General features: G+C 42.8%; 1 protein-coding gene across 4 annotated transcripts in view; it reads left to right on the top strand.

Annotated features, from left to right (window-relative positions):
• Positions 1 to 3,003: 3,003 nt before the first annotated feature.
• The window catches only part of TEX2 (testis expressed 2), a 48,595-nt gene continuing 28,549 nt past the window's right edge, over positions 3,004 to 23,049 (top strand). Inside the window, exon 1 of one of the 4 annotated variants that reach the window (XM_059864034.1) lies at positions 3,004 to 3,138. In XM_059864034.1, coding sequence (XP_059720017.1) covers positions 3,093 to 3,138 — 46 coding nt within the window. In that variant the 5' untranslated portion in view covers positions 3,004 to 3,092. Of the gene's footprint in view, positions 3,139 to 4,985; positions 5,157 to 11,347; positions 11,399 to 23,049 lie in introns of those variants that run through there. The other 3 variants (XM_059864035.1, XM_059864036.1, XM_059864037.1) reach the window with 3 other exon arrangements.

Raw genomic sequence — 23,049 nt, 5'->3', positions numbered from 1 at the left:
CATTGTCTATTGATGTGAGTCTTTCCTTGAAGGGGACACTCAGGGAACCTGAGCTGAATTATATTTTAAAGTAGATTAGTTAAATTCTATTAAGACCTATGCAGATATTCATATTCAGAATTAAGTGGCATTAATCTGATTTAGTGTACTTTACTTGGAAAATGAAGAAAGCTAAATCAAATGAAGGCCACTTTGAGTAACAAAACTCAGTCGTGTAACTTTCAAGGCACAGGTGTTATTAATGCAGATTAATTTCTCTGACTTTCCCTGTGGAAAAAAAAAGGGGTAATAAAATCACCAGAGACAGCTAGACCATATGTTCTCCTTCTGCCCCCAAAAAAACATTATCACCTCCTGACAGTTGGTTTGACTTGTGGATCTAAAGGCTGCTGTTCATCTCTAGTCTGTAGTCAATGTTCTTTTCCCTTAACTAACCATTTAAATTAGGCCCATCAGTGTAGAACCATAGCATCTGTCCAGGCAGGAGCAGGAGGGGGCTGCTGCCCAGTGTAAATGCTCCTGTGCATGTGGAAAACTTGCAGTGAGTGTGGCTGATTTAAACATGTATCTTCAGCTGTTCTGTAATGTCAGAACTAAATTTACTTGTAGATTTAAAATAGGTGATGATTTGGCAGCTGAAAGGTCAGGACATACTGTTTATTTTGTGCTTTGCTTGTCCTGATTACCAGAAAATGGTGAGTAGCACCTGACATTATTGCCAAGGCCTTGTGGTGCAATACCTGCACAGACAAACTGCAGCCTGGGTGCCAGTGTATCCCCCAGCCTTCCCCCAGCTTTGGATTTTGCCACAGTTGCACTCTGGAGTGCTCCAGCGCTCAGCCACAATATCCTCCCTCATCAAGGTCCCGGTGGAGGGAGGAGTATTGACTTCTCCACCATGTGCAGATCAGATTTCAGGCTTTTAGAGTTTTGTACATTTGCCAGGTACACTGAAATACAGTCACCAGCTCCTACAACCTTGCTGTGACTTTGGCAGCAGGCACGTGGCTATTCTGGGTGGCTGGCCCAGGGACCTGCCCCCTCCCCAGTGATGGGTGCCATCACTGCAGGTGTGCTCTGGCCATTTCCCCAGTCTGGATTGGGTGTCAGGGAGAGACAAACCCATGTGGAACAAACCCAGAATGTTTTGCAGGTCTGAGAGAAGCCAGTGCAAATTCCCAACACTGAAACTGCCTGCCCCAGGCTGCCTTGCAAGCACCTTCCCTGGGAACTGCTCTTCCTCTGGCTGTCACCTTGGCAGCACCAGCACACCCTGACAGGCTCTGCCCCTGCACACCTGGCTGGCCTTGCTGGCCTGTCCTGTGACTCCACCTGAGCTCCTGGCAGCATCAGAGGCTGTGCTGGACACGGGTGCAATTTGGAACCTCCTCTGGCTCTGGCAGTGTCTTCTCTGAGTGCAAGGACTTGGCATGAGCAGCTGCATAAAGCTGTTCCTCCACAGATACTTGGGTGTCTAGAAGCCTTAAATAAATAAATAAAAAGGGAAATAGGAAGACCACAAAGGCAAATGACAACTAAATTCCTGTAATTTTTAAATGTTGTTTCTCTCCACCATTCTTTTGGATATTTTATTTTACAGCTGGATTTGAGACCTGCCTGCTGTTGTAATTGAGGAGTTATGAATGCTCTGGTCTAGCTTACAAGGTGATGATCAGTCAAAGGTTGGACTCAATAATCTTGGATGTCTTTTCCAACCTTAATGATTCTGTGATCTATCCTCAGCTCAGCTTTAAAAATGAAATGGCAATAAAAAACCCCAAACCCCAGATTAACGTGCTTTAGCATGGGAAGCATCAAGAGCTCAGAATTCCTGCAGTTCCCAGGGGGATTTTAGAAACAGAGTAGCAGATTTGGAGCCAGGCTTGGGGAGCTGAGTGGGGAGGCTCCCTGGGGAGGGCATGTATAGGATGAGCCCCTTTGTGCCAGCAAGGAGCCCGGCCCAGGGGCTGGGATCAGTGGGGAGAAGTGAGGGGGTGGAGGACAGGATGGGCAGTTTGCAAGTTAGACAATTCAGATCCAAAGACAGCAGCGGAGCCACTGGCAGGGAAAGAATCTGGGAGGAGCTGAGAACACTCTCATTGGGGTGTTTGACAAGCAGAAGATGGGCCCACAAGAGCTGTGGAAGGAATGTGGCTTTCAGGAAGCCCAACTCCCCTCCACACCCACAATCAGAGCCAGCTGGAGCACTGGGAAGCCCCAGTGTTGCCAGTTCTGTTTGGGCTCTGTACACACTGGGTGGGCTGGAGCCTTGTTTGGGTTTTCCATGCTGAGCCTCTTTCCGTTGTGTTTAGTGTTGCGCTGGTAACAACCAAACAAACCAACAGCAAAGCTGCTCTCACACACACAACCCTGTGTTTGCCAAGATTCACACGTTCAGGCTCAGCTGCTGCCTCATTCCTCTTCAAGCTTCTCAGCACAAAATTGCAAGCAGGGCTGTCCTGCAGCTCTTGGGTCTTCCCCAGGATCTGACAGCAACGGGATTTGTGAAAACCATGTGGAACCCCAAAGCTCATGTAATGTTCTTTTCTCACAAAAGTAGAGGCTTTAAACTGCCCTGAGCTGTGAAATTCTGATGGGGGTATTATAGAGAAGTGAATTGAGCTTCACAGTAGCTCTGGGGGAGAAATATTACCTATTATTTCACAGCCTGCTCAAGCACTGCTTTTAAAGGTATTTAAATGTCTCCCTCACATATTCCAAAAGATTAAAGTAATTCTTTTCAAAAGCAGCTCCTGACTGTAGATACCTGTTTCTGGAGCCTGCAGGCTGCTGCTTCTCAGAATGACTGTATACTTATATGTGGGATACTGAAATATTAAAAATAAATAAGCATTTACTTTATTCTCTTGTCTTTTTGTAGGATAGGTGGAAGGTAGATAATCCAACAAAAGGATTTACTCTTACAGCACTGAGTGATTCAAATATTCTGAGATTTTTCCTTTTGCCCCCCTTCCACCAGATTGGGACTTGCCTTTAGAAGAGGATTCCCATGAAGCCCAGAGTGTGGTACCCTGGTCAGACACAGCTTGTGCCCAGTTTTTCCCAGTGGCTGCCTCCAGCCTTTGCTCAGCATGTACCATGCTATGGAAGAAGCCTCTGCTGAAGACCTAACTCCAGGTACACAAATATTTATCTTGAGGTCAGGAGTTTTAGTCCATGTGTTGCCTAAGTTACATGCAAAGAGAGGGCAGAAAAAGCTTCAGAGATTCCAGTGAGCTGATTGTAGTTTAACACAGCCAAAACCAACCTGTCAGCCACAGCTTCAGCTGTAGGCTCTGTACCTGCAGGGAAAACCTGTTGTTAAGGAAACAACCATTATCTTATCTCCAGACTCTGGAAACATTAACATCAGCTTTGTATAAGGATTCAAAGGTCTTCCTATATACAAGGACAGCCATGAACAGAAACGTGTCTGAGATGAATACATGTGTATCTGTATTTCAAATAGAGTGTTATCTTTTTCATTTAAAAAATTAAGACTAAATTGAGGTTCTGCAGTGACACTCACACAGTGCAGTCTTTTGCTGGGTTCCTTCAGATCCTTCAGCTGTGACCCTTAAGACTGCTGAGTTTAGTGCTTGGACATTCAACAGCTTGAAGGCTCTGACCATCCATTTGATGAGCTCAGGCCATTCCTCACTGAAGCAGATTTTGGCAGGTGCTGGCTGCTCTCAGTAACTCTGGTTTTCCATTACATGCAGGAATCCTGCTTTTAAATACAGAACTCAAAGATGCCTGTGAATAATTCACTTCCACAAGCCCTGAACTATTGCTGCCATTTAATGAGAGAAGCAGTCTGAGTGCTACCTGCACCTATTTCTGACCTAGACTGCAACCCCTACTACGTACCATATGTATAATGCCTGGTGCAACAGCACCACTGACCTCAGCACAGCTACAGCTGCAGATAACATAGGAAAATTGAAAATTAATAATTTCTATTTAACTCTTTGCAATGGCTAGTTTGGAATAATTTGAATTCTGCTCACATATCCCACTAAATGTTGGTTAGTAAATAAATTTTGTCCCATCACCTCATAAAGTATCATAAATTTAAAAGCTGGTATGAAATAAAGAGTCTGGAAGATCTTGCAGGATTCTTTATGTTTTAATTCAAACTGAAATTATTAAAGAGACGATAATTGGCACAGCCAAATTAACCCAAGGGTTGACTAAAGAAACCTGGGCCAGCATCAGCCTGACCCGGTGTAATGCTGTAATGTCATCATTAACTGCCTTCAAAGGCAAGAGCAATTAAGTAAAGGGTAAAAGCAGTAGAAAGGCTGTAATTTGTTGCATAAGACCATTATTAAGAAAACAACCTTTTGACACAGAGAATTAATTTTTTTTTCTCTGTCTGCTGCAAATTGGGAAATATGAAGGGTAAATAAAATGACCTCTGCCAGGGCAGGTTTCCTGGGATAAGTGCCTGCTCGATAAGGGAGCAGATAATTTTTGGCCATTTTCTGCAATGTTTAGATACCAACCCGCTTCTCTGTGCCTGGTCTCGCACACGCTTCCTGCCGCAGCCGCTCCCCCAGCGATGCCAGCGGCCAGCCCCGCACCGCGCCCGTGACACAAACCCGCACCGAGCGCCGCGTTCCGGAACCGCCGGATTACCGGGGCGGCCCGCACGGGGCGCGGGAGGCTCGGCACACCCGGGAGCGGCTGGAACCGGGAGCGGCTGGAACCGGGAGCGGCCGGAGCTCCGCGCCTGCCGCGGGCCCGAGCGGCTCCTCGCCTCGGGGGCCGTTCCCAACGTCACCACCACCGGCCGCTGGAACACCGGCTGCGCCCGAGGGACGGACAGGGCCGCTCCGGCTGCGGGGGTGCCCCTGTCCCTGTCCCCGTCCCTGTCCCCGTCCCTGTCCCCGTCCCCGTCCCCGTCCCCGTCCCCGCCCCCGCTCCGTCCCGCCCCGTCCCGCCCCTCGGGCCGGCGCTGCGGCGGCTCGGGCAGGCCCGTCCCCCCGCGGGGCCCGGATTGGCGGCGCCGCCGCCTCCCCGCCGCTGCCGCCGCCCGGCGCGGGCAGGAGCGGCCAGTGCCATGAGCCGGGGCTGAGGCGAGGGGCTGGGGCAGTGCCGAGAGCCGCGGCTGAAGGTGAGGGGCTGGGGCGGTGCCGAGAGCCGCGGCTGAGGTGAGGGGGCCGGGCGGTGCCGTGAGGGCGGCCGGCAGCGCCCGCCGGTCCCCGCGGGCTGCGGGCAGGGAGGAGCGCAGGGGCCGAGGGCGGCGGTCGGGCCGGGCCGCGGACGGCTCCCGGGGCCGGGCAGGGCGGATGGCGGCCGGGGGAGAGCTGGGAGCCCGTGGGGAGCGGGGCCGGGCCGGTGCGGGGCTGGGCGGGATGGAGCCGCCGCTCCTCGGCGCGAGAGCGGGGTTTGCCGAGCCGGGGCTGCCGCTGGGCAGGAGCTGCCGGAGTACGAGCGACACCTTAAAAACAAGCGACAGAGGAGGCGGCAGCGGTCGCTCCTGCTGAAACCGGGGGAGAATTTTTCAGTTGGCTTTTGCCACCAAAGGCGAGAGGTTTCCTGTCTACTAAAATTGTTTCCTCTCTCTTGCCCTAGCTGTCGGCTCCTTGGTTTCTGCTTCTCTTGTAATTTTCAGTGTCATCTATGTTATCTTCATTGCAGTTCAGGGGCTAAACCCGTATACTTTGTCTCTTCAGCGTGTGCTAAAGTTCCTCCTGAATGTTTGTGCTGAACTTCTTGGTGATTTGTGTCTGTCAGCAAATGTCTTGAGGAGCTCTTGATCATAATTTTGGGAAATGAAGTATACAGCAGAGGTTAATTTAAACTTCTGTATGCCACTTAAGTATTATAACCATAAGATAAATTAGCGTAAATCCTCAGTGGTGTAAGATTATCTTCTGTTAAGATGCATTGTCATACTCCTCTTTTAAGATGATATTGCCTGTGCAACTCAGGAAAAATAAGGGGTTACAGTTTCAGGGGTGTATATTTTTACAAGAAGATGTTGTCATTTTAATGCTGAAATAACTTAATATTCCTAAATTGAATAAAATTCAGGCAGTGTGAGCACTCTGTTTTGATTTTCTTGGAACTGAAAAAGTGCTAAATGAGAGGTAAAAGGACTTTACCTTAAGCATAAAATGATAAACTAGTGACTTGGGATGTTAAAATTGACTTTTAAAGGCTCTGACGTGATGCTGTTTTATGGTTTATGAGAGGTTACTACTCTGACTTCAGAGCTGATCCAACAAGGTGCTATGTTGTGGGTGGCACATTAATTATGCTCCAAGTAGGTGCTGAGGCTTGAGGTAGTGTTTCTAAAGCAGTGCAGGGTGCTTTCTGCCTTGAGTAAAAGACCAAGAAGTTGATTCTGTGCTCAGAGATGTCTTACACCGGAGTTTGCTTGGGTATGAAATAGCCTGGGAGTTGTGCTGGCAAGCTGAACACTTGTGAACAACACTTCTGGTTCATGCTAAGAACTTACTGAAATTACCTATTTCAGAAAAAAAAAAAAGAATAAAATCCAAAGTTAAAACTTGAAGAAGGACATGGCCCAATAGTGTGTATTAATTACATACTTCTTTTTGTGTGATAACAACTCTTAAGACTTCCAGCTTTTAATACCAAATGCTTAGTTGTTTCTGTCTAAAGAACTTCTAATCCAACTGTTTTTCAATGTAAAGAATGTGGAGCAGGAAGCCTGGACATAATGGGTAATGCCAGTCATTTCTCTGTTGTGGTAGGTGTGTAAACAAAGTAATGGGAGATAATGAAACTTAGCAAATAAAAGGCTAATATAACTGAAATACATTTAAAATCATGGAGCTAGAGACTGAGGATGCATTGTGGCATTCAAACAGCTTTTTAGTTGAGCCATTTGGGGGCTGTGCTGCTCTACCCCTACCTTCAGTGCCAACTCAACCAATTCCCTGTGATGAAATCAGTGTGTTTCTCCTGTAGCACATCTGAAAGGCCACCAGAGTTCCATGGTGTGGGTGAAGGTGACCAGTCACAGGCATGACAGTGGCCATAGGTAAGGACATGTTCCCCTGTCCTGCTCTCCAGGACTGAGCTCTAGCCAGTTTCTGCCCGTGAGAGGAATAAATTGTGGTGCAGAGTGTGCAGAGTGTAACTGACACCTGCCCAGGAGATGAGGAAAAATGAAGGCTGTTTATTAGGATAAACTGTAGGTTCCAAAAGAATGGAGGAGAGGGTAAGTAAATTCTGGTCTTAAACACAGTTTTGGAGCTTGGAAAAGTCCCTCAAATCTCTGGATTTTTATTATTTTTCTTTGTTAAGCTAGAAATTGTGGTATCAGATGTCCACAGTAGTAATGCTAATTCAGTGTGCTCTAAAACATTTATCCATGAATAAAGGCCTCATGTTCTAGAAACCCTTACTGCCCTAAATGAAACAATCAGATGACAATGTATGCTGGAAAATGAGAGCATAATGTAGGCTTAGAGATTAGAGAAAAAAAGATAAGAGTTAATACTGTGAGCTGTCATGAGTGTGTACTTTGTATTAGAAGAGATGTATTCAGAGTAGAAACCAACTCTGGAAGTGCACAAGGGTGCCACATGTGCCTGATAAAGGGCATGAACATTTTTGAGTAATGCAAAGTGGACACTTGAAAGGATGTTTTATGCTTTCAAGGCAGAGGAGGGTAGAACACTGAGCTTCTGAGAGGACAATATCATATCAGAACTGTTTATACAAAAAAAAAAAGTGTACTACTCCTTATTGTAGAGGATTGTGCTAAATGGTTCAGATTCACAAAGTAAAGGGTTTGTTTTGGGGGGGTTTTGTACTGCAAGTGGTTGAATTAATCATCTTTCCTGGACAAAAATCCTTATTACTGTGTCATAAAAATATATGGTTAGCTGTTCTTGACAGAATTATGAATTATCTCTTCTTGGAGGTTGGCTTCTATAAAGCCTCTGTTAACATGTCAAGCACAGAAGTTTCAAGGCAGAAAGTTAATAATAATTGATCAAATCTCATTTCCAGCTTAGGACAACAAGACCTGAAGGTTGTGCATTGGCTGGGAGGGTTTATCCTCACCCAGCAGCCTCAGCCCCTGCTCCCTCGGAGCATTGTGAGGGATGAGGGTTGACCTCCTGCAGAAAGTAGTATCCTTTAGAAGAGCCATAAGTGAATGGATTTGCTTGGATTTGGGTCAAGCTTTGTGTATCACAGATCCTAAAGTATTTATGTGCTTGACAAATGGAATTTTAAGTCTTTTAAGGTGATTTTTATGTTCTTTCACACAAGTCCTTACTGGAGTTTTGCACTGTGCTAACTTGGTTTCATGAGTTTGAGTCTGTACAGAGCAAAATCTCCTCTCCTTGGTCAGCACAGTAACAATGCTGCCAGTGTCATGCAGGACTCCCAGTCAGACCAGTTCAGTAATGCAGAATCTGTCTCTTTCATCATTTCCTTTAATGGACTCCTTGATGACCATTATCTCTGAAAAATAAAAACCAAGTGTCTTAAGTTGGAACTGCTCAATTGAAGCATCTGAGAGGCATTGCTTGAAGACTTCTTTAGCCATGATCAGTCTTGCTTCTGTTGGAAATGGTGAGAGAAAGGAAGTAGAGGAGCAAGTCAGAGTGACTGAGGTTTCTGTAGTGTGCAGTAATCCCTGTAAGTTTTGCTAGTGTTTTTATTTCCTGCTTCACCCTCTGGGAGGAGAGGAATTCCAGGGTGTTGTGTTGCTTACCAGTCATGTTTATTCTCTGGGTGCTGTTGTCTCTGTTGAAGACAATTGTTAGTGTCTTTGGAGGGACATGAGAATATAATGATAAAATAGGGTTTATTCTCTGATCTTGCCTTTCTGCTCCTCAAAACTCCTACTTCTCTGTTCATTGTCTTTCCTATTTGTGTTAACTCTCTCCTCTCCTGACAGTAAGGTGTGTTACTCTGCTGTGCAAAGTCCAAATCAATACCCAGTGCAGTTGGGGTTCTAAAAGGGAAGAGGACTGATGGACAATGGATAACAGAAGATCAATAAACATGGTAAACAGTGGTGTTTCCCCATAAAGGCCAGGAGGGCAGCGGAAATGAATCGTTGTGTGAACCAGGCTTTAATATTCATTACCGTGTGTCTCAGTGGTTTATAAAGTGTTGTGCCCTCTGACCCTGCTGGTGTTGGATGACAGGAATATTACAGGAGAACGTCCCTTAGTGCTGTGACTGTGTTGCATGTCCTGCAGGATTGTTATCCTGGAGCTGTGAGAAGATGGGATGCTCAAGCTTAGAACAGGATCTCTTTCAAGAGTATTAATATAGTTATTCAGGCATTGGAGTGCTCTTTTAAAGGATCTGTTTGGTCCAAAAAATTGCTATATTGGGTTTTAATAGTGGAAATAGAAGACTGAGCTACAAGACTTTGGATCTTCCTCTGAATTTCATGTGTTTTGTTTAAATTACACTTCAGTTGTAAAATAGGACTGCAAAATTATAAGAACAAAGGTATGGACTCCTTTGATACTCGGAATTTCAAAGCAGATGGCAGAGGAGTGAAATGTGAATGTGACCTGTCATGAGCTGCAGTAAAGTACTGATCTGAAATTAAAAAGAGAGATGTAAAAAACATGCTATTTGCCTGGAAGTTAGGATTAAGACTGAGAAAAGAAAACTGTTTTGTTTTTATGAGTGCAGACAGGCTGGAAGAATGAGGGTTCTGTGTGGGGAAGGAGCTGGTGGTGCTCACACGCCTGTGTTGTGGGAGCTTGGGTGGGAAATGTCACCAAACATGTGACATGGAGAGGCAGTGGAAGTTGCCTGAGTTGTGCTCGCTGTCTCCTGCCTGCGAGCTGCAGCATGTTCTGCTTCCTTGTCCTCTGAAGCCCCAGGTATCCAGAGCTTGCCTGGCTGGGCTCTGCCAGGGATCCATCCCAGACTCCTCTGGCTGAGGCCAGGAGTGATGCCTTGCAAGAGCAGAGCATTGCAGAGCATTCCCACAGCCCTGCCTGCTGTCACCTCCCACTTCTGGTTCCCATCGCCCTGCCCCACTGTGGCCAGGGCAAGGTGGAGATGCTCTCTGGATGCTTTCCAAACCAGGCATTACCATTCTGCTTGCTTAATATGTATCTGTCATCCCTGTTGCCTGGAGTGGCTTCACTTTTTTCCTCGTACTCTTGTGTAATACTTGGGGTTGGTCACATAAATAAATGTGCTTTGGTGGGAAATGAAAGTGATCTGTACAACTCTTGACTCGTTTGGAGCTGCTGTGACATTTGATAAGGCTTATCTTTGTAGGACCTCCTCAGTAGCATTTCTTTTTGTCTAATCATTTCCATGTTTCTTCCTTTTCAACTTAACTTGAAGTATTAAACAAAGGAATTAGGAGAAGTGGAGAGAACTAAGGGGGGGATAATCCTGAATGTCTGTCAGCTCAGAAGTGTGCTGGTTAATAAATGCTCTGCCGGGTTTTGAATAAACCTTCTGAGCAAATGTGTGACAACTTTACAAAAGTATTTTTATAGAAAAGAAAAAAGTGTTACTCTTCTATTTATATGTTATTTTTAGCGAGTAGCAAGAGATGTGGATGGAGAATGGACCAGCTGTGCATACAAACTTTCTCCTATTTTGTAATTCCCTTTATTCCCTTTTATCATTCCCTTTTTGACAACAGGTTGAGTGTTCCCAGAAACCTTAACAATGCTGAGAGATTTCAGGCAAGCTGAAAGCAGTGCCTGACAATTTCAGAAAACTCTGAGTGTCTGAAAAGATGCATTAAGAGGTGTGTTATATTTAAAAGTGTAAACATTCAGTTGTGTGGCTCTCCATTTGTTTTGTCATGCAGCTTTGTGATGTGGATTGGCAATGGTTTTGGAGCATTAAACAGGTTTTATGAACCTTTGCTTTTCTGATGAGTTGGGACAACTTTACAGTTTTACTTTTAAATCCTGTCTACATCCTAGCTGTCATTCTTTCTTCCACGTTAAAACTTCACAATTGAAATGATAAAAATTAGTAAATACTGGTGCTGCCCCCTGAGTGGTTTTGCTGTCTTGGGATGTATTTTTTTGATCTGCTTCTTCCATCCAGCTGCCCTAAGCAGTGCATTTACCAATGAAGATACCATGGACTGCCTGCTTTGCAAACATCTTTGTGGACAAAAAGGGGTGAGGTGTTGTCGTGGTTTGAGAGGAAATGGTTTTTTTGAGATGGTGTGGCCAGGCTCAGACCATGACAGGTGTGAACAGCGGCTCCTGGAGCCTCCTCCTCCAGTGACCCCAGCCAGATCAATGCTGGTTTATGTGGTTTGTTCAGATCTTGGGCTGCTGAAGAAGGGATTGTTATTGGCATAACACTTCTGATCCTTCAGGGAGCTGGAAGAGCTTTGGAGAGGGTGTGGAGGCTGTTCCTCATTTTCACAGAGAGGAGCTCGTGGTGAGGAATGGAGGTGAGAGATTTCCATCCCATGTGTGCATTTCTACTTGCACTGCTCAGTTCAGTTTTCCCAAAAGAGTGACCAATGTTGTCTGAAGCCTTTGTTGTACAGAGCATGGCAGAGGCAGCTCTGCAGGGATGGGAGCAGATTCCTCACCCTTCGGTCCTCACTATTTTGTCACCTTATCCTGGAAGACAGCCTGAGCTGCCACTCCTGCTTGGCTTCTCAGCCCTGACCTCTCTGAGCAATTAAAAGCCTCGTTTACACACCCACACCCTGACGAGTATGTGCTGTGCATACCCACGAACCTGCTCATGGTGCTTGTAATTCAGAGCTTGGCTCTCTTTGGTAAACAAATGCCTGGTGGATGAATTAAGCATGGATATAGGAACGTTGCCCTATGCCTGAAATTAGACTTGCCTGCATAATTCTGTAATTGGACAAGGCAGGATATGGCTCAAAGACACTTATTCCCCTTTGCCCTTTTGAATCCATCTGGTGGCTTTTGCTGTTCTTTTATCTCCCAGCAAATCAAGACCTTAAAATTGATGACCTAAAATGAATTTCCTTGAAGCTGCTTTGATGACACTTCCCTTTCTGTGTATGTGTGTGCACAAAATGTAACCCACGTAGAGGGGAGTGCATTCACCCTTAACTGTTTTTTAGCTGGTTGAGACTATAGAAATTATTTCTAAATGCAGTAGTAGAAACTTTTATGGTATTGAAGGCATTTCCTGGACAAATTACATTGATGATACCTGTTTATTGAATAAAAAATATAGGATAAAAAAGGGAAGACTTTAGCTCTTTTTTTACAAGGAAGTAACCCCAAAGGAGAATGACAACAGAGAGTTTGCATTAATACAGCTTGAATGTAAAGTAGAACTGGAGTTCTTAAAAATTCATTAAAAAATTTTTAAGCTGTTCATATTGCACTGTGAATTCATCAGGTAACTGGTGAATTTTGGTGTGTATTGCTACAAGACACCCACCTGCTGACTTTTTTACTTTTCAGCCTGTGGGGTTGTCAGATGAAATTCCTGGAGACAGCTATGCTGATTGATGTTCTCAGAAGTGAGATCTGTGTGTGTGTTTTACAGCTCCCTATGTAGCTGGTCAAAATTTAGTATGTGCTTCTCTGAAATAGAGTTTTGGAGGAGTGATTTCATTTACAGAAGTCCCATTGTACTGGTCTGCCTTCCACTAAGTTAAGGACCTGTGTCTGTGTGCTGTGACTGAATTATACCATAGAGGAGCAAAGGTTGAGAGAAAATGAGTAATGGGTGAGAGCACTTCTCAAGGAATGCTGAAAAGTTCAGAAAACCTTTAATGAACTTAAACCTTTTAAGGAAAATTTTTTTTTCTTTAATTTCACACTGGTGGCCTGATTCACACAGGGGATAATCAAGTTGGGGTAGATCCATGCTGCTGAAAAAAGAAGAGATGAGAGCTCTGTTTATGTTTTTCCCAGTCTTATTTTGTTTGGTTGTTGTTTTTGTGGTTTGTTGTTTTTTTTTTGGTTAGGTTTTTTTTTTGAATATTCACATGACAAATGATCCTTCCAGGCTTGTTATCAGTACCACATTTTGAGAGAGAAAAACAGAGTGGGAAGGATCCCCATATGCCCAAGGACCTCACTTTACCCTCTCAGTGTACTGACTTCCTTTCTCCTTAGGAGCAATACATGCCTTTACATTCCTGTGAAATGATCATTTAAATTCAGAATGCCAGCAAAGCTGGGAATTTTTTTCATCTATCTCCCATGGTTTCTTAGCAATTAGGCATAAAAAAAAATATGTTGTGGGAGGTGCTCATAATTTTCTGACTCAGTTGGTTTCAATGGGAGTCAGGCCTGTAAAGCAGCTGTTAAGGTCAGGCAATCTGTAATTGACCTGTCAGATGTTGCAATTAAAATGTATTGCAGCTGTTAGTAATAGGAGTTACCTCCATTGCTCCTGAAAAACACCAAAAAGCAACCCAAAACCAAACCACCAGAAAACTTTAATATATTTCACTGATTCATTGAGTACTGCTCTCTTCTGTGTGTAATGCAAGAAACAGAGGGGAATGCAGATGGAGCTGCTGCCTTTGATTTCAGTGCTGTTTGTGGCAAGGCCTCTTTCATGTTCTGAATTACAAAGTCCAGGGAAAATTCTTGCCTGTGTCAGTCAATTAATAAGTTTACACCTTGAAATGCTCAGAATTATAAATACTGTTGGAAAACTAAGGAAATGTATTTACATGAAAACACACGTGGGAATGCTTTTGCTACCTACAGTTTTTTGCCTTTATGCTTTTGTGGATTTTGTGAAATAGAATGTACTGTAATAGGATAACTAGGAATTGTATAGTTGCTTCAGCCCTGTGCACTTGAGTGAGTGTTTCTGTGTCTGTCTCATAGTCCACTGTTTTTAATCATAAAATGCTTAAGCCACTCTTTAATTCAAAATTAGTCATTGAGAGATGATACTGAAATGTTTGTAGCAATTGCAAGGCTCTAGAAGCTGTTGACACCTCCCCAGAGCCTTTATGTCATGACAGTCAGTTGGGAAGCTGGGGCATCTGAGTTGGCTGTCCTAATGTTTTTATTGAGCCTCACTTAATATCTGTGCTCGTTGAGGGTCTGCAGTGTTTTTGTGTTGTGTGTTTGCTTGGGTTTTGGGCTTTTTTTAATAAGCAAAATGCTTTGTCCGTAGCATGGTAAAAATTCAGGTTTGGGGCTATCTGGGCTCTGTTTCAGTGTCTTGGATGTTGTCCTGTGCTCATCACCCTGTCCTCCAGCTGAAAAGCCACAGTGGTGCTGAACTTTTGCATTTTAGTTTCTAGATATCTGAGTTGAACATAAATCTGAATGAGATGAGTGTTGCCTTAAGCAGTGAGAGAAATGTCTGGTACTCGCTAATTCCAAATCTGACATTTCATTTTCTGGCTATTCTTAGGACAAGGATTCTTTAGAGTTTGTTTTGTTAACCTTCTGTGGATCTTTCTATGAATTAGAAGTTTAAGTATTTTGTGCACAGAAGCTGTCATCAGCAGTTTATGATCTCTGCACAGTTCTTGCTAGAATATGTGTGATTCTAGAGCTGCATTAATGTGGTTCTCAGTCTTTGCTGTTGCTGCTTTAAGGTGTTAGTGACTCTTTATGATCTTACTTGTTCCATAATCTGTGTGAATACTGCTTTTCAGTCAGGTAAATTAGAGCAAAATTTTTCTAACCCTCCTAATAATACTGAAACTAAAAATAACATGATTACCTGCACAGGGCTTTCAGAGAAGTCTGGAATTCTAGTCCATTTCTTCCAAAATTAGATCACAAAGAGCTTTTCTGTTCTTGTGGTGCTAATTTATGTTTCTTTTACAGTTTCCAGGTAGCAGGAAATGCTGGTAATACCTTTCTCCATTAATTTTTTAATGGAATCCAGTGACAGGAGAGACCATTGCATGACATGGAGTGATTGGCAGGACTGCTTCTCTTAGGTGCTGGGAACAATTATTTTAAAGAAACTTTGCAGAGAAATTTGACTTTTGAGTTGAATTACTTTTGTCCCACCTAACTCAGACTTGATGGCAACTCCTAAAAACTTGCTGGTTTTGAAGTCCTGTTTATTGGCCTTTTCCTAACCTTTCCTGTCCTTTGGACCTTCTGGGGATTATGCTTGCAGAAGCTTCTAAGAAATCCTGATCTGTCATAAATGCATTTTCTGCATTTATCCAAGACACTTTTCATTGGGTAGATGAGATGCAAGGAAGTGAACAACTGTAATCAATGTGCCCTCTAACAGCAGTTCCCTATGTTAATATTTGCAGCTTGCTCTGTATCTTCTGGTGCCTTCAGATCATTAATTTTCATGTGTTAAGTACAACTGCCTTTCTAGTTAGGTATGGATACTTTATTTGTGTTAAATGTAGCCCTCTTCCCGTCCTAGACAATTTAAGCTTTCTGAAAATAGCCTTGCTTTGGTTTGTTCTTGTTTCGGTTTGTGCCAGCTGCCTGGTCTGTAGATCTTTGCCTTTTTTTTCTAATTGTTTATTTTTTTTTGAAGAGTTATTACCTTGCTTCTTAGGGATGTGCTAGGTTTGAAACTAAATACTTCTAAGTATTAAAAGCTTGAGTGCTATTTGATAATACCAGAGAATATCCCCTTCTGTAATTTTGAAAACATCTCTGAGCCCCAAGGAAACCATGATTGTGTACTGTGTTTTGTCCTGTCAGCTTAAAAAGCCATGAGGCACCTTGCATGCTAATCCTCTGCAGAACATGAAATTAAAATGAAGGCTGTACATAAGAAATATGAAATTTGATTGATCATTAAAAATCCCCATGGGAAAAAAACGTCTTGAAATACCTATGGGTAAATCTGTAGATTCCATTCCTTTTTTAATAATCTCTCATAACTACATTTTACATGGGGACCTAGAGGTTGAGTTACTAATTGGTGCTGCTCCTCTGTGTATCTGAGTTCAGCCTAATGTGGACAAGCCTGTTTATTTTTAAAGCCTTTTCATATGAAGGTGTGTGATGGTTGTTTTGCCTTGGCAGGTACTGTGACTAGTGCTGTAATTTTTTTGTTAAGGAAATGAAAGTAAATGTAAGAAGAAGTCTTTGAATGCTCACTTGCTACCTGTAGGCAGTTCTACCTCTTGATGTGCATTTGCACTGGGAAAAAACAGCCTGCAAGACAATTCTGATAGGCCCTTTTTAATTTAGGATTCAGGGCACCTTCTTTTACTCAATTTTGGAAACAGGCTTTTCTCTAAGTCACTTGGTCAGAATTTCCCCTGAAGATTTCATAGTGACCTTTAATTTAATCAGAGATATGGGCAGAGTTTTCAGCTGTGGACTAATCCACAGAGGTTTTAGATAATCTTTTATAAGATTAATGAGGAGGTAATTTTTTTTTTCACCGAGATAAGAGAGAAAGTTACAATTCTGCACAGTTTAACCTCACCATTTACCCCTTCCACAGGATGTCATTTTTTACGTGTAAACTCTGGATGCTTTATTATTACAGAAATCCAACATGATCTGTTGAGATGCAGAACTTTTGCAGCACCAGAAGATTCTGATGTAGACTCTCCTCCCTTTTAGAAGAGAGCAAAAGCAGCAGTCATGTATTTATTGCTCAGAACTGTAAGACCATTGTTGGGGTTTTGAGAACCCAGCAGTTTGAGGAAGGTGGGAAAAGCTGGCTTTAGGCTGGCTCTGAGTTTGCCTTTGTTTCAATGTGTCTATTTCTGAATCCCTTGCTGCAGAAATTTCAGATCTAGGTCTGTAAACTTGTCTTTTTCTGGGGCATTTCTCTTCTCACTTGTGGCCAAATTAGTTTTTTAGGTAATTTTGATGCCAGCAACTAGTCACCTGGAAAAACCACATATTTTAACATAATTTTAAGGACAGCAATAAATGTTATAGGAAATGACTAAACCCCAAAATCTGTGATGGAGGGTGTGAGGGGGGGATATGGTGGTGGTTTGTTACAATTTTATTTTGTTCTGGAACTAATGAAAGGTCCCTTTGAATTGTTCAATGTGGAGTCTTTTGGAAGGAAAAGGTGCTACCTATTGCTTGCAATTACAAATGATAAACAAGAATATAGTTCATAGGAGGAGAACACATGAATGGAGAAAGTATTATGTATGTACTAGAATTTTTATTCATTCTTATTGTGCCAACTGGGAGTAAATGTTCTTTAATATAATTATACTCTACTGCAGTTTGAATCTGTTCCAAAGTGCAGAGCTTTGCCTAAAAACTTCTTTTATTTCTTCTGTTAGGGAAAGTGTTGGATTTCTTAAAAATACTGCTTCACTTCAGTCTTTAGAAAATCATTAAATAAGAAGAAATTAGATTTTTCTGAGTTTCTGGAGAACCTTTAACTGCTTAGCTTTTTGTGCTTGTTAAAAGGGGACTGTAGTGCAGCTTTTAAAGTTTTTGCTAAGTGGTGTGTCATGGAAGAAGAATAGGAAATAATAATAATTATTCTTTTATCAGTAAAGGCAGAGGAACTTATGTGGTAGCTGACCTTTCTTAGGTCTTTGGGGAAAATGTTGGTATAGAATGCACTCACTTAGCTAACATTAAACAATTTTTGCCTGATTATTTTTGAAGTGTTGTAAAGACAAGCTTGGGTACCTCAGCAGCAGCAACAAAATTCCAGTAATTGTCTTCTGTAAAATTCCAGTAGTTTTGAAGACTCCTTATTTGCCATTGCGATTTTACTTGACTTTTCTGTCCTGAACTTAAAATTACTCTTACTCATCTCTTTTATAGGTTTATAACTTTCATTAAATGTATAATCTCATTGACAAGACCTTAAAATTTTGCCTAGGATTCTCTTTTTAAGTATCTCTAAGCATACTTAAATGCAGATTATTTAACTTAAATTTTTCTGAACTTAAAAGCATTTGCACAAAAATGTTTGGGTTTTTTTAGTGATGCTCAGAGAGCTCCTGCTGGAGGTGTTTTAGCTCTCACCCAGCTTAGTTGTGCTGACCTGGGTTTCTCTCAGGGGTATGTGCTGCGTCTGTATGTTGTGATCCATGGTGGGTGGCACCATCAGTTTTGGCCATGATCTGGGATTGGCTTCTGCTCAACACATTTAAAACACAGGCTTTAATAGTACTTGATGTTGATATTAACTTTTTCATTTCTGCCCTTGGATTTAAAACAGGTTTTGTTGCTTTTGTGTTTGTTTTTTCCCCTCTTCCCCCCACCTCTGTATCTCAAATCCAGTTGCATGAACTTGGAAAGGGAAGCAAACTTCCTTGGTCCTGATGGAAACTGAGCTTTAAAGCCTTATCTCCAGGCTGGGTAACTGGATCCCTGACAGGAAGGTTTCACAGGGCTATTGTGTGATAGTAATTACCAATCCTGGCTCTGTAGTTCATTTAAAAGTAATGACTAGGGGATGTAAAAGGAACAATAGATGTTAACTATGGAATACATTAACTCATGGAGATGCCGGGGGAATTTAATTGATCATAATTAGAAATTTGAATGGGGATAGGAAAGAACGTTGAATTTTGCATTTTGGATCCCTTCATTTTTTTGTCTTTTATGATATAGATCTGCTGAATGAGATGAAGTCCATGTGACAGATAATGTCCCAGCAGCTGTGCTCACTGCTTCAGGGAGGGCATTCTGGGCTAAATGGGAATTGGCTTTACTTCTGTGGCAAAGCAGTACTTTTCACTAATATTGTGCTTCATTTTGAAGGACCTGAAATGAAGACTTCTTGCTCCTAACAGAAAATTGTGTCTGATGCTGAGAGCTCTGTTACTTATTTTAATTAAGTACAAAGAATTGCAGCAGTTCTCCCACATATCTCAGTGTTGGGAGGCAGATACTGCTTGAATCTCTAATAAATCAAACAGAATCTAGAATTTCTGGGAGCAAATATGAATTTCAGATCATATTGCCTTGTGTAGGTGTTCCCTGTCTGAGAAAGATTTAACGTGCTGCTGGCCTGGTTTGGAACGTGGCTGTAATGTGTTAGTGGGGTCCTTGTTCTGTTAAAATAAAATCTCTCACACCATAAGGAGGCTGCAGAGATTGTCTAAAACAAATACACTGCTGCTTCTTCCTGCCAAATGAAGGGTAGATTTAGAGTATGAAGTTTTGAGTCTGACACTTGAAAATGACTATCATGTAACCCAAAATGATAGAAAAGGCCCCATGAATCCTAAAGAACAACCGGGTGTTTTTCCCAGTCTGCCAAAGCAATTGGATGAGTGATGGCCCAGAAGGGTTACTGGGGAAAGCAGAGGCATAACCAGTGAGAAACATCTTTCCCTGTGAACAGCTGTGGCAATCTGCATGAAGTTGAATTGTAGCATTATCAGTAATGAAATTACTTGTTTCCTCAGCAGCATTTAGGACTTGTTCTTCTGGTGCAACTGACAGATGCAGGGGAAAGTATTGCAGTGCTGTTTTATAACCTGTGAGGCTTTTCCTTTACTTAGGGGGAAAGGAATTTCTGTTTTGTGGAAAACACATTTTTTAGTCTGTGTTTAGTAGCAACAAAAATAGAAGTGTTGAACCTTGTTGCACATTTTTCTGAAAGCATTTTGCTAATACAGTGCCCTGTGTACCCTTTCCCCCTCCTGAAGATGTTGTAATAGGTAACAGCAATGTGATTGGAGTAGTTGGCTGCTGCAAAGCATGTGAATTTAGTTACCCAATCCAGCCCGTTTCTCCAACTAAATGATTATGACAAAGTGTGGTATATGCAACTTTGACCTTTTCAGTTAGTTCCTCATTTGCTGCTTTGTTGTTTGAATCACTTTCTACATTGTTAATGTGAAAAGAATTGCTTTGCTGTACAAAGTTGGTGGGATAATTGTCTGGGGCTCTTGGAAAGACTGTGTGTTTTGTCAGGGCTGTGAGCAGGTGCTTTCTGGGGCACAGCTGAAGGGTGGGGTGTGTTTGTCCACTGCAGGAGAAGGGACCAGGAGGGTGTTTATGCTGCTGGGCAGAAGGACACATTGCTGGGTGCTTGGCTCTTCCTGTGAACTCCTCATTAGTCATTCCTGGGAAGCAGCACAGCTACTGCAGTGACACTTACAAGAGGTGTCATGGCCTAACCCACACCTGGCCTCTCCCTGGGTGTCCCTGTTTGTCACCAGGTGCATCACAGCGTGGTGGAGACGTGTTGTCACCCAGGCAAAGACATCCTCAGCTCCAGCACTGCTGCCTCCCTGCTCACAGGAAAGGGCTGGGTGAGGCATGTTGTCTGTCCCAGGCAGCTGCACTCCCTGTTTGCCTGGCTCGGTGTTTCCTGTTGTTGGAGCTTTAAAAGCAATGCCTGCAGGTGAGGATTATAAACTGCTCTTCTGTGGGAGATGGGGATGCAGTGCCTTGAGGTCAGAAGTGGAAATGGCAGCAGTTGGTTGGCAGCTATCTCATTCCACCCTGCAACAGCATTCAAAATTCAAACCTCTGGGGGAAAGGAGTTATTTTCTGAGCAGCCTTCTTCCCTTCCGGATAAAAGTTCATTTTTTGGATCATTTGCAGCGTGAGGATGTAGGACTGTTGCTCAGATCTGCCTGCCACATAAATAAAACTGGTACCTTGCATCTTCAGAATCAACAGAAAAACCTTGAAGAGGCAGCCAGAGAATGGGGAACAGTGTGGCCTTCAAAAGAAGGACCAGTGAAAACCTGTGTATCTGCAAGTACCAATATAATCTGCAAACAATCAGTTTGGAATTGTGCCACTTGAGAGAGTGAGGCTGGAACATCAGGTCTTCAAACAGCTGGGAGAGGAGCTGAGGAGTAGGGGAAGGAAATGAGTGAGGAAAATTTATCCAGAAATGAGTAAGAAATAAATCTGTTAAAATGATTTAAGGGGTAAAAATGTATGGTTCAAGAACCTGATGAAATAGCTTTATCAAAACCTAACAACTACAGAAAGAACTATCAAGGAAAAACTTCTCAGCACCTGCTTTGGGAAGAAAAAACAAAAGCCCAAATCCTCCACAGTAAAACAGAGATTGTGTTCAGGAATGGATTGAAAACCTACCCTTTTATATGACATAATTTGTGGTACAGTAACGTGCTTGAGGTAGGCAAATACTGGTTAATCAAGAATTTCCTTCCTTTCTCTGTTAACCATGGTGTTAAGAAAACCTTGCTTGTTCAGTAAGCAGTAAAATCTCTTTTCAGTACATTTGGTGTGTGCAAGTGAAGTTCATCTGTTTCAGGTCATTAGCACTGCGTTAGCACAGCATGGCAACTGGTGTTTAAACACCAGCTAATTAATGTTCAGTGTAAACACAGTGTGCTAAAGAGCTATCCAAACCCATGAAGTTCTAGCTGATACAAAATGCCACAGTGAAAATGCTGGTGGGGGGGAGGAATTGCTGATCTTTTTCTCCTGCTTTCCTGGATTATTGATAAATGATTAAGGCTGAACAGCAGAAGAGAAAGGGTCAAACTGATGCCAACAGCTTTGCATGCAAGGGGGATTTTGTCATTATATTTGTGGGGTTTTGATGTTAGTTTGTTTTTTCCTTCCTTAGTGTATAGTGTTGTGATGGCTCAGTGACCTGGAAAATGTGCAGGGTTTTTGTACTTTCAAATTTTGATGTTTTCATTTTACGGTTTCACAACTGGGCCAAAATATTCAACATGTGTGATAGCTGGTGGCCCAGCACTATTCAAATGAGGTTGGACACCTATCTTGTCCAGTAGTATTTTTTTCCCCTCTCCAAAATAAACTTGGGTGTGTTTGTCCAAAAAAATCTGGTATTTTGTAGTCTGACCTGTGTGAAACAGAACCATGTCTATGGTGGACAGCAGAGAGAAGCATGGATTCTGTCTGCTGCTGGTTCCTAGGTGTGCTCATCCAACAGGGAAATGAGACACCAAATTTCTTACCAACCTTAGCACTCACCAAGTTCTACATACAGGTGACTGGTAAGTGTACATGTAAACTTCAGGTAACTGAGGGTTCTTAATATTTGGGTAAATAGCTGCTTGTTCCACAGATGTAGTAAGAAAGGTAACAACCTACTGAGCCCCAGGCAGGCTGGAGGCACATCTCCATCACTGAGAGGAGTTCTCTGTTAATGCTGCTGCTTGAGATGGGTCAAGTGGATTTTGGGGAGGACAGAAGAAAAGTGTTCCATGGTAAAAGCTGAAGTCAGAAGTGATCTTTAGAAAGAATTTTTGTCTCCTAAGCAGTCATCAGAGCAAGGGTGAGATGTCAAGTGAAAGCATGTCCAGGTTCTGAATGTTTCTTTTGGTCCTTTGAACCCAAACTGGCTCCCTGTCATATGCAGCAGAAATGAAACTTAAAACAACAAACAGCCAAACCCTGAGAATGGAATTTCTGAAGGCTTTGCACGAAGCAGGTTAAAATCCAGCCCCTTCTGTACAGCCTGCTTGGGAAGTTCACAAATGCTGGAAGAAGCAAGGAATTGCCAGCAATTCAGGAGCCATAAAATGGACAACTATAGTGTGTAGGAAGTTGTGGACAGATACTTGCTCTGAATAAGCTGCAAAGATCTGCTGGTTTAAAATGTTTAACCCATCTTAGTTTAGTGACAGGTTAAAAAATGTTTACATGAGCAGCTCGGCTAGGAAGTAGAAAGGGCTACAACCTTCAGCAGGAATGATGATGGTGAGCAGGTGGCACTGGCTTGCTGGATAATACAATCTGATATCACAACTGTTTGTGAAGTGCAATTTCTTCACCACCACACAATCATTCTTCTGAACTGCTCTTTAAACGTCAGCAAAGGCCTCGCATTAATTCAGCTTGACAGTTTGATTACAGCATTTTAACAGCTTCTGAAAAATAATTCGGTTACTGAAGTGGTAAACTCGCTGTCTTGGCAGTGGAGATAAAGTGCTGCCTCCCAGCTGGAGAGGCAGAGCTAATCCTGTAATTCCTGGTCCATCTCTGTGTATGGTCGCCAGTGCTTTGGTTTAATTGCCTGCTATTTCCTCTCCATGTAAATATATGCTAAATTCACTTTCATGGGTCAATAAAATGCTTAAATAATGTGCCCCCCACACTGTGACCTTTACATATTTCTGAGCTTGCTTTGAGTTTCAAATTTGCTTTATTTAAAAGGTATAAAGAATTAAGTATTGTATGTAGAAGGGACTGACTGAGAGTTAGGAGTGAAAAATTTCAGTGTGTTGGAGTGGGATGGGTC

Source organism: Haemorhous mexicanus, chromosome 20 (assembly GCF_027477595.1).
Source record: "Haemorhous mexicanus isolate bHaeMex1 chromosome 20, bHaeMex1.pri, whole genome shotgun sequence".
In the NCBI taxonomy this organism is placed as follows: Eukaryota; Metazoa; Chordata; class Aves; order Passeriformes; family Fringillidae; genus Haemorhous; species Haemorhous mexicanus.
The sequence above is the reverse complement of the archived record's forward strand: the minus strand, read 5'-3'. Positions and strand labels throughout refer to the sequence as shown.